The sequence below is a fragment of the Schistocerca gregaria genome, chromosome 5 (genome assembly GCF_023897955.1).
Source record: "Schistocerca gregaria isolate iqSchGreg1 chromosome 5, iqSchGreg1.2, whole genome shotgun sequence".
In the NCBI taxonomy this organism is placed as follows: Eukaryota; Metazoa; Arthropoda; class Insecta; order Orthoptera; family Acrididae; genus Schistocerca; species Schistocerca gregaria.
The window spans coordinates 242,008,765-242,024,522 of NC_064924.1; the positions used below are offsets into that span (position 1 = coordinate 242,008,765).

At 41.8% G+C, this 15,758-nt stretch overlaps 1 protein-coding gene across 1 annotated transcript in view; it reads left to right on the forward strand.

Annotated features, from left to right (window-relative positions):
• Nucleotides 1–15,758, forward strand: part of LOC126272789 (tRNA (adenine(37)-N6)-methyltransferase) — a 107,953-nt gene that overhangs the window by 22,807 nt on the left and 69,388 nt on the right. The window contains exon 2 of the mRNA XM_049975939.1: nucleotides 6,951–7,247. Within this exon, the coding sequence (XP_049831896.1) occupies nucleotides 6,951–7,247 (297 nt within the window). The remainder of the gene's footprint in view (nucleotides 1–6,950; nucleotides 7,248–15,758) is intronic.

A 15,758-nucleotide genomic window follows, 5' to 3' on the forward strand; every position in this document is an offset into this window, starting at 1 on the left:
CAGCTGTGGGTTGGACCATTCTCCCTTTTCAGTCTTCCAAAACTTGTTGTCTTGTTCACCTCTCCTCCAAAGCAAAAAGAAATCCAAGAATACAAGACTGTTGACTGATTTGCATATCAGAAGGCAAGAAGAAATATGGTCATTTGCATCCTGTAGGTAAGATGACAACATCTGCTAGAGCTACAGTGACATCATCCTCTCTAGCAAAAGTATTCTTGCCATATAAGCCTTTTGTGTCGAGCCCCCTGGTGGGTAGAGCTGTCCTCTTACTGTTTCCCACTTACGACTTACGACCTGCAACTGACAAGCCAGTAGCTGAAGGAGCCACAGGTTGCTAGTTGTAGAGCTTTGCATTCCTCCTCCGTCTCTCAAACTGGGGCAGACAAGCCCTTGCAGACATTGAGATTATCCAAGGAGAAGAGGGACAAAACAAGACTTCAAAGATAAAGGAGGTTCCAGTGGTCCCCGTGCCATCGGACCCCACATGGTCTGCTTCAGTACCCAAGGTAGAGTCCCCAGTGGCCCCTGTGTTACTGGTCCTCCCCACACAACCTGATCCAGAACGAACTTGTATTGATGCATATCCTCGCAGCAGGTGGCGGCGGTAGGCCCTGGTTTAGTTCAGTTTAGTTTAGTTATATCATGTTCTGTAGATCTTTTTCACTATTATTTTACTGATATGATGTGGAACAAGTGAGATTACAAAAAAATATGTACACACATGAATAGTGCTAATATTAATATCACTGAAATTTTTAGTTCTACATATGTAACTACACTTTGAGGTAAGAACTTTTTTCCTTACCAATTCTGAAACAGAAACTCTTCCATGGAATAGGAGGAGTTGTCTAAAAGAAATGATTTTAAGCTAGATTTAATACTTGATAGCTACCTGCCAGACACTTTATGTTGATGGGGAAAATGATCAAAGATTTTTGTTGCTGAATAATGTAGGCTATTCCTTTTTGAGCAACTGACAACTTCAATAATAGGAAAGGCCATTTTTCCCTCAAGTGTTGTACTTATGAACATCACAGTTCTTTGCAAATTGAGATGGATTATTTATAACGAATTTCATTAGAGAATTTATGTACTCTGATGGTGCAGTTAAAATACCTAACTCGTTGAATCGGGGCCTACATGACATCCTTGGGTGAACACCACTGCTCTCTTTCGTGCCATCAATACTGCATGTCTAAGTGGTGAGTTACCCCAGAAAACTATTCCAGAAGATATTATTGAGTGAAAATATGCAAAGTATGTTAGGAGGCTGATCTGTTTGTTACTGAGACAAGCGATTATACGAAGAGTGAAAGAAGCTGAACTTAGTTGTTTGAGAAGCTCAGTAATATGCTTCTTTCGGTTCAAGTGGGCATCAATGTGAACACCCAAAAATTTGGAGAAATCTTCCCTGTTAATTGAGCCCTGTTCATATGCTACAGCAATTGTCAGTATGACTCTATTCGGTGTACAGAACTGGATATAGCGAGTTTGTTCAAAATTAAGGGAGAGTCCATTTTCTGAGAACCACTTAATAATTCTTTGAAAGACATCCTTAACAATATCTTCAGCTGCTTTTTCTGGAATTGGATTTATTATAACACTCTTGTCATCTGCAAAAAGTACTAGTTCTGCTTGCTGAACATCAAGTGAGAGGTCATTCACATGAATAAGGAACAGCAGAGGACCCAAAGTTGAACCCTGTGGGACCCTTTGTGATGATTTCCATTCACTAGAATGCCACCCTCCCAACATTATTTGTGTTATTCAGCACAACTTTTTGCTTTCTGTTCGTTAAGTATGATTCAAACCAGCTGCGTGTATAGTCTTCAGTTCCATAAAACCTGAGTTTTTCTAAGAGTGTGACATGATCACACAGTCAAATGCCTTGGAAAGATCACAAAGAATACCAGCTGGCGATAATCTGTTATTTAGGCTTGTGCTATTTGATGGGTAAATGTGTAGATAGCATTCTCAGTCAAGTAACCCTTCTGTAATCCAAACTGTGACATGCTGACTAATTATTTTCACTTAATTGTGAGACTACTCTTGAATACATAACTTTTTCGAATATTTTAGAAAATTAAGTCAGCAATGAGATTGGTCTATAATTTTTCACTTTCTTATGAAGAGGTTTGACAATTGCGTATTTCAATCTTTCTGGAAAAATTCTCTATGCCAACGAAGCATTACATATATCACTAAGGACTCCACTTATTAAATTAGAACAACACTTCAAATTTCTGTTAGAGACTCCATCAACACCACATGAGCTCTTGTTTTTCAGTATATTTATAATTCTGATAATTCCAGTGGGGGATGTTGGTGAAATTTCTAAAGACCTAAAGTCCTGGGGAATGACATTTTTTTTTAAACATATTTTTGCTCCTGCCTCCTTGCCACCTTCACGCTGCCTCTGGATAATGCAGTTCCGGGTTTGATGCCTGACCGGTTTGGGTATTTTCTCTGCCCAGGGACTGGGTATTTGTGTTATCCTCATCATTTTGTCATCATTCCGGAAAAAGGTAAGACTGGACTGCAAAAAGATTGGGAATTCGTACAGATGCTGATAACCACGCTGTTGAGTGTCTTGCAGACCATCTTCATCATCATCATCATCTACCTCAGCGAGCAATTACTCAATGTAGTGAAAGTCTTATTGCCTCCTGGGATTCGTCTTTGATGCCTGGTTGACGTGGCTTTCCATCTTCACCAATTTAGTGAACTTGTTTGTTGCACCTGCCTTAGAAACATGAGGTGGGGTACAGATGGTTCTACAGTGAGGTGGGGTACAAGTGGCTAAACACTTTGACAGTTTTACAAAGCTCTGATCCTGTCCCATCTTGATAATGGGGGTTTGATATATGGCTTGTCAATGCCTTCAGCATTGCAGATGCTGCACTCAATGCACCATTGTGGGATCCGACTTGCAAAAGGTGTGTTTTGGACCAGCCCTGTGAACAACCTACCCATGGATGTTGGGTTCTCACTACTGCAGATCAGGCACCAACAACTGCTGCTCAAGTATGCCATACACATTTGCTGCTCTCCTGAGTATCCGAACTACCATGTACTTATTCCTGGTAGAGAGATTCCTCTTCTTCAACAGAGGCCCAGTACTAGAGTTACGATCGCAGTTTGCATACAGTGTCTCTGCTCTGAACTCCAACTGTCTGTTGCTTCTTGTCGGGGAGCAATCGCGTATGTCCACATGGTGTGTGGCCTAGCCTCAGATCTGTCTCAACCTGTCCTTAGGACCAAAAGTCTCTATTCACACAATGTTTTATTTTTATTTTATTTATTTATTTTGTCTCCTGTTCCTGGCCATCCTTGATGCACTTCCAGATTCGGAAGTGTTATCCATCCAGTGGGTGGGCTGGTTTTGCCTTAATGCATACAAGCTGCACGCCGAACCGATGCTATGTATTCACCACAGAATTGGTGGCCATTGCTCTAGCCCTCAGTCATGTTCGTTCTTCCACTGTCAAGATTTTCTGAATCTGCAGAGACACCCTGAGTCCAGTGCTACCTTTGGTAACCATTGATTGTGACTCCAGGATCTCCTTTCTGAGCTTCATCAAATTGGACATTCAGTTGTCTTTGTCCAGACCTCAGGTCACGTTGGAATCTCCAGAAATGAACAGGTCGGGCAATTGGCTACCACAACACCAACCGTAGAGGCAGGGGTACTGAAACTGAACCTCCTGTCGACTCTATGCTATCAGTTGTAGGAGGCTTGGAAAACGGGTGATGGATTGGGTTGGTGTTCCCTGATTTCTCCAAACAAACTGTGAGCAATAAATGGGTCCACAACCATGTGGCTAGTTAGTTAAATGTTCCATAGAGCATTTGCACAATTTTTTTTATCAAAATGATGTGAAACGAGCAAGTTTACAGGATATATATACACAATTAGTGTCAACATTAATGGACACTTTTTTTTTTTACTGGCTACCACTTTGTAATTGCAATTCATCAATGGACTAGAAGGAGTTGTCCAGGAGAAATTATTTTAAATCAGATTTAAAACTTGGTTTGCTACCTGTCAGACATTTTATGTTATTGGTCAAACGATCGAAAATTTTTGTTGCTGTATATCGAATTCCTTTCTGAGCTATTGGCAGCCTTAACAACGGGTAATAAAAATCATTTGCTCCTCTAGTGTTGTAGGTATGTACATCACCAGTCTACTCAAATTGTGATGGATGATTTATAATGAATTTTATTAGCAAATACATGTATTGTGACAACACAATTAAAGTGCATAACTCCTTGAAGAGGTACCTTATGACATCTGTGGGCGAACACTGCATATTATTATTACTGCTCGCTTTTGTGCAATCAGTATTTCCTAAGTGATGAGTTACCCGGAAAATTGCTCTATATGACATTATTATGTGGAAATTTGCCAGATATGTCAGGAGACTGATATGTTTGTTTCCAAGAGTCACAATTGTGTGAAGAGCAAAAGTAGCTGAACTCTGTTGTTGGAGACGCTCAGTAATATGCTTCTTTCAGTTCAAGTTTTCATCAATATGTACACTCAGAAATTTGGAGCATTCTACCCTGTTTACTGACTCCTTCTCATGTGTTACATCAGTTGTTGCCCTGACTCTATTTGTTGCACAGAACTCAATGTAGAGTGTTTTTTCAAAATTTAGGGATAGACCATTTTCAGAGAACTGCATAGCAATTATTTGGAAAGTATCATTTACCAACTCTTCTGTTGCTTTCTCTCAAATGGAATTTCTTGTAAGACATGTACTGTCAATGAAAAACACCAATGTTACTTGTTGAGTGTTAAGTGGAAGATCATTCACACAGTTCAACACAGCTCTTTGCATTCTGTTTGTTAAGTATGATTCAAACAAGGTGTGTGTGAAGCCATCAGTTTCATTGAACTTGAGTTTTTTTAAGAGAGTATGGTGATCAACACAATCAAACACCTTGGGAAAATCACAAAAAATACCAAATGGCGATATACTATTAATTAAGGCGTGTACTATTTGGTGATGAATGTATAAATAGCAGTCTCAGTCAAGCAACCCTTCTGGGAATCCAAACTGTGATGTGCTAAGTAAATTGTTTCCACTTAAGTGTGTGACTACTCTTGAGTACAATACTTTTTCGATTTTTTTTTTTGAAAAAGATGTTAATAAGGAAACTGAACAATAATTGTTTAAGTCGGTCTTGTTATTTTTCTTATGAAGTGGTTTAATAATTGCATATATTAACTTGTCTCAGAATTTTGTTTGAAATAGCAGTCTTCCCTTCATGCTTCTCTCAGGGAATCTACTTTTCTCTTCAGCTTTGCACTGGCCACACTTGGCTGACCCATGGCCGGATCCTACAGTGTGGGTATCCACTTGAGGGATTGGAGGGGTGCCCCGTCACCTTCTCCAACCCAGGGAGCCCATGGCTGTCCTTGCTCAATGGTCCAGTCTGACCCATATCATTCTCACCTATATAATTCTTCTTATTGTTTTACACCTGTCATTGGTTACTGTCTGATCAGTTATGATCTCTACCCTGAGATTTTATCAATTTTTCTGTGTTACTAGATTTTCTTGTGGCAATGGAGGATGAGGGAACACCAGTTGGATGCAGAAGGTGCGTCTCGTACCGCATAACATGCCCATGGGTTTCTGTATGCAGCAACTCACCAACCTTCACTCTCTTACCCCTCTCTCACTTTTATTTGCTTCTATGTCATGGGCTTATTGGCTCTTTGTTACAGGTGGGCGCCTCAGGATTAGTGTTTTGTATTCTTGTTTTGAGGGCTCTACCCAACTTAATGCAAATAGGGTGGAGGGTCTTGATGACCTCATAGTTTGGTCCCTTTAACCCCACCAATCCAGTCCAACCCAGTGTATCCCATATCATGAATGTGACTTAGTGGTAAATAAATAAAATAAAAATAAACAAAAATCAATTATTATTGGCTTCTCTGTCTGAAACTTACTTGTAATAAACAGAGAAATTTATATCGGGGCTGTCTCACTTTTATTTACAAAACATCTTCTGTGGTCAATCTGTAAACATGGATGTATGTGTTTACACACTTTAGGTGTTAGATTAAAACAGTATTTCTGGCATGCAGTATACAGTGCTTCTGCCTCGTGTTCATATATTCTGCAAACCAGTGTCTTTTCCTTATTTGTTAGCGGAGGTTGTACATATTCACTTGACAGTTTTCTGCAGTTTTGCACTTTCCCTTTCACTCCATTGGCATTATTTGCACTTCAAAACACACACACACACACACACACACACACACACACACACACACACACACACACACAAAATGAAGTTTGTTTCGACCATAACATCCACTAACAAATAAGGAAAAAACATTGGTCTGCAGAATATGTGAACAAGAGGCAGAAACACTGCAAGAAAATTGCACACCCAAAACACTGTTTTAATCTATAACAACCAAAATGTACATACATACATATCCATATTTACAGAATGGCCACAGATGTGTTGTAATAAAGGCAAAATATGTATGGTATAAAATAATCTTTAATTAATTGCAGTAAGCTGAAGACAAAGAAACCTGTAATAATTGTTTTTAACAGCTGCTTTGGAAGATGGCCATACAAACATGTAAACAAAAATAATTGCAGGAGAGATAGTTATGCAAGTAGCTATTTCTTCCTGTTCTCTAAGAACAGAGGAAAAAGTTTATAAAGAACTGACAGAGATGTTGAGACAAAAGGAGAGGTAATATAAATGTCACCTCTTCCTGTCTTTTTAGTCCTGTCGTATAATTCTTAACTCGTATTTACCAGACATCCCGTACAATGGCACAAAACTTCGGCATCCAAATTAACGACTTGACTGATGCTATTTCAGTGCAAAATTTGAACATTTTGAAGATTTGTAATCGTATGTTTCCATTTAATTTTATAACTTTACTTATTTCTATGTTTAATTTTCGTTTTCAGGCAGCAGATACGCTCACTGAGTATTTTACAAAGGAAGGAAGTTGACAATATTCACAATGTATTGGAAACATGGCAGTGCAGTGGTTGTAGGGAGGCGACATCACAAAGCAATGTGCCAGATGATAGCTTAACATTACACCCAATTGGTACCATCTCTACTTGGTTTCCAGCCAAAAGAGGAACACCCCGACAGCCTGGTATTTGTGCAAGCAGCCGAGGGAAACTAACACTTTCTAATACAGTCTTCACAAATCCTGAACATGCCCTAGAAGGATTGGAAGAATTCTCACATATGTGGTACGTATACCATCTAAATTCTAGAATCACTTATGTGTGTGTGACATTCTGCAACAGTACATTATGCATATAATTTGCATTAAGGGGCAGCAAATCTGGAATTTTTATGTTAAGTCATTTATTTTAGTGCACATAGACTTGATCTTTTATCAAGGAAACTAATAATATACTTGGCTACAAGAGCATGTGATCCAATTTATCCAGAAATTTTGCTCTTCATTGCCATCAAGAAATCCCTTTTGTACACCACTTGGCTGATGCTGTGCATTTCCTCCCCAGTGCATTTCTGCCTGAGAAGTCCAAGACTATTCTTAAGGACTGACATAAATGATATTTCAAGTGACATTTATTTCACCTTTGAATGCCATACTTTAAAGGTACAGCAATGGGAACCAGGACGATTCTTTGCATGCAAATTGTTTAATGAGTCATCTAGAGGTGGACTTCTTGGAGTACTAGATTTACCAGTCTTGGTTCTGGACTAGGTGTATATATTATTTAGTTACTGCTTGGTCTTGTATTTTGCTTGTACATTTTATATTTCTGTAGCATCTTAACTTTTCGTTCATAATTTTAAAAGTCTCCCAGAAAGTGCCAGAAATTGAGGTTGCAGGAAAACAACTAATATAGGCTAATGCTCTATTTCTATCTGTTCCCTCGATCAGTGTTTGTAAATGTTTGTCATCACTGTGCAGTAATTTTCTCTTTATTGCTGTGTTGTTATTAAGGACAGGAAAAAAAATACTTATAATTCCATGGGCAGTTTTGGTGTAATTTTTCTCATATTTCAGTGTCATTTTCTGCCAATTTTGATGAAACTTTCTGCTGATTTAGTATTAGTTTCTTATAACTTGTTTGTGAAGAGCCACATGTTCTTATTTTGACATTTCAGATAACATTTCTTTACATTATACAATTCTACCATAATACAAGTGGTAATAATTCAATAATGCACACATAACCAAATAAACTGATTACGAAAACCCACCTTAACAACGGAAAGTTGACAAGGAACTTTCAGGTACTAAAAAACAAATAAAAAATATGACATCAATAAATGAAGGTTGGTAGACTAAAGAACAATGTACTTCTAATCATTATCCAAGGTCAACACTTTCCACACAGCTGCCCTGCAGTAGTGTGTAGCTCCCATAATGTGTGGGTGTTTTTAACGCTCTTGTGTAAACTGGTGGTGTATCTGGTGTCTTCTGAGGGGTTGTTTGCTGAGGTGAGGGCAACGCTGGGGTCGAGTGACTTGTCCGACTATAGGGTTGGTTTGATGTCATCAATGTGGAATCTCAGGTTTCTTGTCATTGTGTGGGGGCAACTGATGTAAGCAAATATAACGGTTTGACCCGTTCCAGTGATCATCAGTGGCTTGCTGTTGCACATTATTTGCAGTGTATATTCCCCACATTTGAGTACTTGGCAAGCTCCAGAGTATGGTGGTTGTAATGGTGGGTGCATTGTTAGCTGCAACAGGCAGAAGACGTGCTTTGTTAGTTCTGCACGTTTTAGCAATTTTGATGGAGATAAACTCATGCTGCAGTGTTCACCTTCAGCATGCCAGCCTAGAAGTGTGCAAAGAATAAGCTAAGTGAAAAATTCGTGCAATATGCACATTTATTGATATGTAAAACCCGAACGTGGGAATTTTCCTTTGTGTGAGACCGTACCCCACGTACAAGATCGTGTGCCGATTTGAAGTTGGAGATTCGCATATTTTACTTTTTGCATTGTTTCTGCGAAATCTTTCATTGATTGTATCAATACCCGTTTTTATTGTGATATATTTTGAATTTTCGAACATTCACGAGTGCTGCGATAAACTTGTACTATTATCGTTAGTTGCAGGCTTAAACTTATTGTGCTATTTTAAAATCTTTGAGAACAGTTGGCCTATCCTTTTTCAGATAATTATTCTCTAATTTCATTGCACAATTGAACTATATTTTCATAAATTATCAGTACATGTGTTTTGGATACGTAATTTATTTTGTAGCAAATCAGTTTTTTGTGGCTCACAGTTTTAACAAAGAATATATTACCCCTGAACTTCATTGTATATTTTTGGAAGCTACCATTGTCCTTTGCATAATCTAAGAGCAATTTGTACCAAATTGGCATCTGAGATTTAGTTACTGTAACAGATTTTCTAACCGACATATTGTGTTATATCTTGTTTTCCCTTAAAGAGGAGCAGCCCTATATATTATCTGCATTTATCATAAATTAACTCTGTTTTTGAATTTGCTAACAACTATAATTAACCTCAAAACGTTTTAGGAAACTAGTAATCTCGTTTTGGTGTAGCTGCTTCAGTTCTTGTAGAGAATTAGCAGCTTTTTAGCTCAGCAGATAAGAAGCTGGCTTAATTTAAAGTTATTTGTTCACTGCCTTACAATAAATTGCACCAACCAAAATGCAGCGCCATGCAGTGCCACTGTCAATGCTGTTAATGAACACAGGATGAGGTGGTTGACATTTGTAAGCAGTTGGAAATCATCCTGACTACTGTTAAACAATTGGCAGCTGCTGTGAATTGGTGTGATGGAAGAGATCCAGAGAGTCGTCTACCTGTGATACCTGTACCAGAAGTACCTCAGGTACTATCGTCTCCCATGGATCATGTCTCTGCAGACTGCCCACTTGTCCACTTGACTGCGAGTGGCATGTCAATGGGAGATCTATGTGTTCTGTTCAGGGTGATTGGAGACAAGGGTGGACTCTGGGTGTTGTGCTGATCCCCTTAACCAACACGTTTAAGGTGCTGTCTTGCACTGAAAATGAAACTGAGCCAATGGGACTCACGTCACCTATTTGGGGAAACCTGTTTTGTCCGGTGGCAGGAGGAGGCAAAGGCCAACGGGTAGCGGTCTGTTAATTGTCGGCAGTTCGAATATACGGCAAGGGGTAGAAAAGGCACTCTGTGTGTATGCTTAGGGGCCTAATTCAACATTTTGAAGAAGCTATTCCAGCCGCCATCGAGGTAACAAGTTGCAACTAACTGCAGGCTGTGGCGCATGTTGGAACAAATGATGGCTGTCGTATGGGCTCTGATGTTATTCTTAGGTCATTCCAGCGTGTGGCAGAGAAGGTTGAGAAGAATAGCCTTATGCATGGAGTTTCAACTTAGCTCACAATTTGTGGCATTGTTCCCAGAACTTATCATTCTGAGTCGAGTAAAAGGACTGAACCTGAGACTTTGAAGGTTCAGTGACAAGCTGGGCAGTGACTTCCTGTACTTTGCCAAAGGGTAGAGAACTGTGGGATCCCCTAAATGAGTCAGGTGTGCACTGTGCATCAGAGGCTGCTACTCGGGTAGCTGACTCTGTGTGGGGTACACACATTGAGTTTTTAGAGTAGGCAACTCTCCATCCAATCCGGATAACGGTAGCTGTAGGAAACCCAGAAATATCAGTGTAAGATGGAAAGAAATTCCTCTCACATGTGAGAGTTTTAAAATCCTAATGGTAAACTGCTGAAGTATTCGCAACAAAGTGCCCAAGTTTGAAGCACTCCTGAAAAGCAGTGACGCCTAACAAAGTAAAGTGCTCTGGTCTCCATTCTCCCCACTCACCGGAGTGCACGGTACATGAAAGAAAAAAGAATTCAGGAAATAGTGAGCCTTGACTGTCTCAGCTACTTTGAGGCTCAGAAGGAATTTCACAGACTTTACCCTGTAAATCTTCTCTCTACCTTTGCTTCAGTTATGTCTTCCCTTCGTCACCCCTCCTCGTCACCCCTATCCTGCCCCCATCCCTGTCCTCACCCTCCGTGGCTCCAGTTCCTTTCTCTCCAGGAACCACTCCTCCTCCTCAGCCTCAGCCAGAGGAGAAGTCCTCTTCTCGCACTCCAAGGACCCCAAAGCACTCGCTCTCTGTCTGATCCCAAGTTCACTGCAACCTGTTCCCTTACTGATAATGCCTCCTCTCTCTCCAAGGGAGAAGAAGAAGCAGTGCAAATCAAAGGACCAGGCTTCTCCAGCTTCCCAGGGAGCTTCGCCCCCTCTACCCCATCCCGAATCAGACCCAGCTGTTATGGAGGTCACCCCACCCTCATTGGCAACGACCACCGACAAAGTGATGTGACCTCCCCTCAGCTTCTTTACGTCTCATCTGGACTCTCACCACACGATAATCCAGTGGAACTGAAATAGATATTATTGTCACCTCCTGGAAATACAATACCTTGTTTCCTCCTACTCTTCATTGTGTCTTGCTCTTGAAGAAACACACTTTCGTGATGACCACTCTCCAATGTTTTGTAGTATCGGGCATTGTGTTGGAACTGTGCCGGCCCCGGGATAGTGTTTGGAGAGGTCTGCACTTTATTTTGCACTGATGCCATTTGTGACTAGATCCGCCTTCATACCAATTTGGAAACAATAGCGGGTAGAGTGCAGACGACTCTGGCAATCACCGTTTGTAATGTCTACCGCCCTCCAGGTAGGTCTCTTCCTTATGTTGAACTGTCTACCTTAATACAGCAACTCCTGCCCCCGTATCTTGTCCTTGGGGACTTCAGTGGACACCACCCACTGTGGAAGAGTGTCACTTCATCGGGTAGGGATCTTCCAGTTGACTAACTTACTACAGACATTGGTCACCCCATGATGGTCTTTGTGACAGTGACCACTTTCCTGTGATTCTGTCATTCCCCTGCAGCTGCCAGGCAGACAGGCCTCCATGTTGAGCATGCCGCAGTGCCAGTTGGCCTTTATATATGCGCTTCGACACCTCTCTCTCTAGTTGCATTGATGCAGTCATGCAGGGAATCTCTGCCACTGTTCTTCACGCTGCTGGACTGCTGTCCACTTATCCACAGGTTGACCAAAACCGTGGTGGACCAAGAACGTAGCAGTCGCTATCCAGGACTCCCAGTGGGCACTGCAGCAATTTAAACAACACCCTTCACAGACCAACCTCCTCGCTTTTAAGTGTCTTTGTGCTAAGGCTTGTTACCTTATTATGCAGAGTAAAAAGGAATGCTCGTGTGCTATGTTTCCTCCCTGGGGACATATGGCTCTTTGCCGCAGGTTTGATCCATGCTCTGTAGCCTTCTGGGCCGCCAGCGACAGTCAACTGTCCAGTGGCTTATCCTCCAAGGTATTCTGTCTATTGATCTATTGGTTCTTGCAGAACACTTCACGACATACTTTGCGACAACACCCGCGTCCTCTTCCTATCCTGCTACCTTTCTCTGGCAGAAACACAGAGTTCAACCAACCACTCTCTGTTTCAACCCTCACCAAGTCGAGCCCTATAATGAACCCTTCACTGAATGCGAATTCTTGCAGGCTCTTACCTTTTCAGGTGACACAGCCTTAGGCCTGGATTCCATCCACAAGCAGATGATGCAACAATTCCAACACTTGGACATTACGCAAAGGCAATATCTACACAGAGTCTTCAACTGCATTTGGTTCATGGTGCCTTCCCCTCACAATGGCGAGATAGTACAGTTATCCCCATCCTTAAGCCTGGGAAGAACCCAATGTCTCTCAACAGCTACCACCCAGTTAGTCTTTGTAAACTGCTTGAGAGAATGGTTAGCTTCTGATTGTGTTGCGTACTCGAACTGTGGGACCTTTTGCCCTGATGAGTGTGTATTCTGGGAAGGATGATCTCCAACTGACCATTTACTCAGATTGGAAACTGCAATCCAAAAGGGTTTCACTAACGGTCGGCACCTTGTCGTGGTCTTCTTTGACCTACATAAGCAACACAACATGGCATGGTGCCATCACATTTTACTTATCCTCCACGACTGGGGCTTTTGTGGCCCCTTTCTTATTTGTGGTTTTTTATCCCACCAGCTCTTCTGGGTTTTGAGTTGGCACTTCACTGAGCACCCCTCAGATTCAGGAGAATGGTATCCCACAGTGTTGTTTATTGAGTGTCACACTCTTCCTTGTAGCCGTCAATGGGCTTGTTACCTCTTTTGGCCCTCAGGTTACTCCGGCATTGTATTCGACAATTTTTGCATCTGATGCAGCTCCCACTCTGTAGAGAGTGCTGAACGCTGGCTCCAAAGTGCCATCTGACAGACCTCTACATGGGCTGTCTCCTATGGCTTCCAGTTTTCTCCCTCCAAAATGCAGGTTATGCACTTTTGTCGTCAACCCATAGTACATCCCGATGCAGAACTTTATTTAGGTGACCACCTCCTAGATGTTGCAGCACAGTCCTGTTTCTTGGGCATTATTTTTGATAAGAAGCTCATGTGGCTGCCCCATATTTCCCTCCTGAAGACTACTTGCATGCAAAGCTTAATGCTTTCTGACGCCTGGCCCGCACGTCTTGGGGCGCAGACCATGCTACTTATTCCACCTTTACTGTGCACTCTGGTTTTGTTGAGACTAGATTATGGAAGCCAGGTTTATGAATCAGCAGCTCATTCCACTCTGAAAATACTTGATCCTGTTCACCATTGTGGGGTGCACCTGGCTATTTGTGCATTTCGCACTAGTTATGTTGACAGTCTCCTCACAGAAGGTGGGATTCTCCCTCTTCAGATATGAGAAGCAAACTCCTGGTTTCTTAAGCTATCACCATTCGCAGATTCCCTGACCATCCTGTTTACCCTGTCCTCTTAGCAAGCGAGGGACATCTCCCTCATGATCACCATCCACATGTGGGAGTGCCGGTTGGAATGCGTCTCACTTCCCCCTGTCGAGATCTCCATCACCACTCACTGAAATGCTCCCTGTGTATTTCCTCTCACACCTATTCAGGGTGGTCTGCGTCGCCCCTATGGTCTTCTGGCGTCTTATACATTCCATCCTTGCAGAGCTCCAGGGTGCTACCATCTCCTACACTGATGGTTCTAAGACGATAGATAAAGTGGGATACACTTTCACGTCTTATACTGGCTTAGAACACCATTTATTGCTGGAATCATGTAGTGTGTTTACTGTAGAGCTGCTAGTGTTTGCGAGGGTCCTCCATTTTGTTACTCAGGCCACCCTCCACAGTGTTTTAATATGTACTGACTCAATTAGCAGCCTGCTAGTCTTGTCTTCCTTTGATATCTGCTATCCGTGACCACCCCTCCTCCCTTGGCCATGCTGCCTGCTCAGTTGTATTTCTCTGGGTCCCAAACCATGTGGGTATCCCAGGGAATGAACTGGCTGACCGTGTAGCTAGAGAAGGTGATACTCCCACTCCATTCCCGTTCATGACTCCGGCCGCTGATATGTATATCTATGCAAGATCTCTCTTTGCCCAAAAGTGGAATGACATTTGGTGTGCTACTGCTCTCAGTAATAAAATCCACACAATCTAGGAGCTTTGGTGCTCTTCCTTCCACTCTTCACAGGAGGAGTCCACTGCTTTATGCCCTCTATGTATTGGTCATATCAGGCTCACCCATTGTTTCCTCCTGCATAACGAACCACCCGGACAATATGGTTGTGGAGCCAAACAGACATTATCCCACATATTGTTGGGATGTCCCCTTCTTTTGGCTCTTTGTGCTAAGTATAGGCTTTTTTAATTTTAATATTAGCAGACAAGTCACCGATGGTTGAACTCGTCCTCGGTGATTATTTCTTGATATAGGGTTTTGCTTTACTCTTGGAGCAGGGGTAAGGTGGTTGTGGTTGAGGCCTCACCTCAAGTTTTCTCAGTCTGGGACCCCATGACTGCTCCCCTGTGCAAAGAGCACTCTTTTTTTTCCAGTTTTTAGATTTGGTTTAACCTTTTATACCTTTTACTGTTTGTGTTTTAACTTCCTTGTTTTATAGTTTGAGTCCCCCAACTGGATCTTTCCACTTTCAGCGGACCCTCTTTCTACTGTGAGTAGCTTTCTAATCGCAGGACTGATGACCACACTGTATGGTCCCATAAACTCTCTCAGTTAATCAGTCAATCAATCAGTCTCAAAATTTTTCAAGGAAAAATACAAGAACTCATCTGGTAAGCAGGAAGATATCAGGAAATTTCACTTGGGGAAACTTGTGGCAACCCTGAGAAAGTTATGTCGCTGGTTACATTTTTGTAAATGGATTCTGTGGTAAATTGACTCTTTCAGCAGAATATGTTGCTTTTTATAATTTACCAACTGTCGAACTGAGAGGTGATTACGATTGTCTGTAATTGTAAATATATTTGAAAATTGATGGGACAGGTGGTGGTCCTTGTATCGACTTGAAAGTTGACTGTCTTGCCAGCCACTGGCAGCAAAATGAGCAGTTTATCAGAGAAACTTTCCCATGTGGATGGGAAACACACAACATTAACGCCCATTTGATCTTGCAGTCATATTACCTCATCCTGTGCATTTAGTGCAATCCACCCTCTGGATTGGACATTTGTCCGTAGCATGCTTCTGAAAACACTCCAGGCAGGATGGGTAAGGCTGCTGCAACCTGGGCTGTTGTGAGACCCACTGTTTCCAAAGAGGGGGACACGCTCGCTGTTGTTTATGCACTACCATGACATCACCACTGGATGCTGAATCCTCCACATGTCTGAATTCACTGTTTACTGTAGCAGTTTGCTTGTCCAG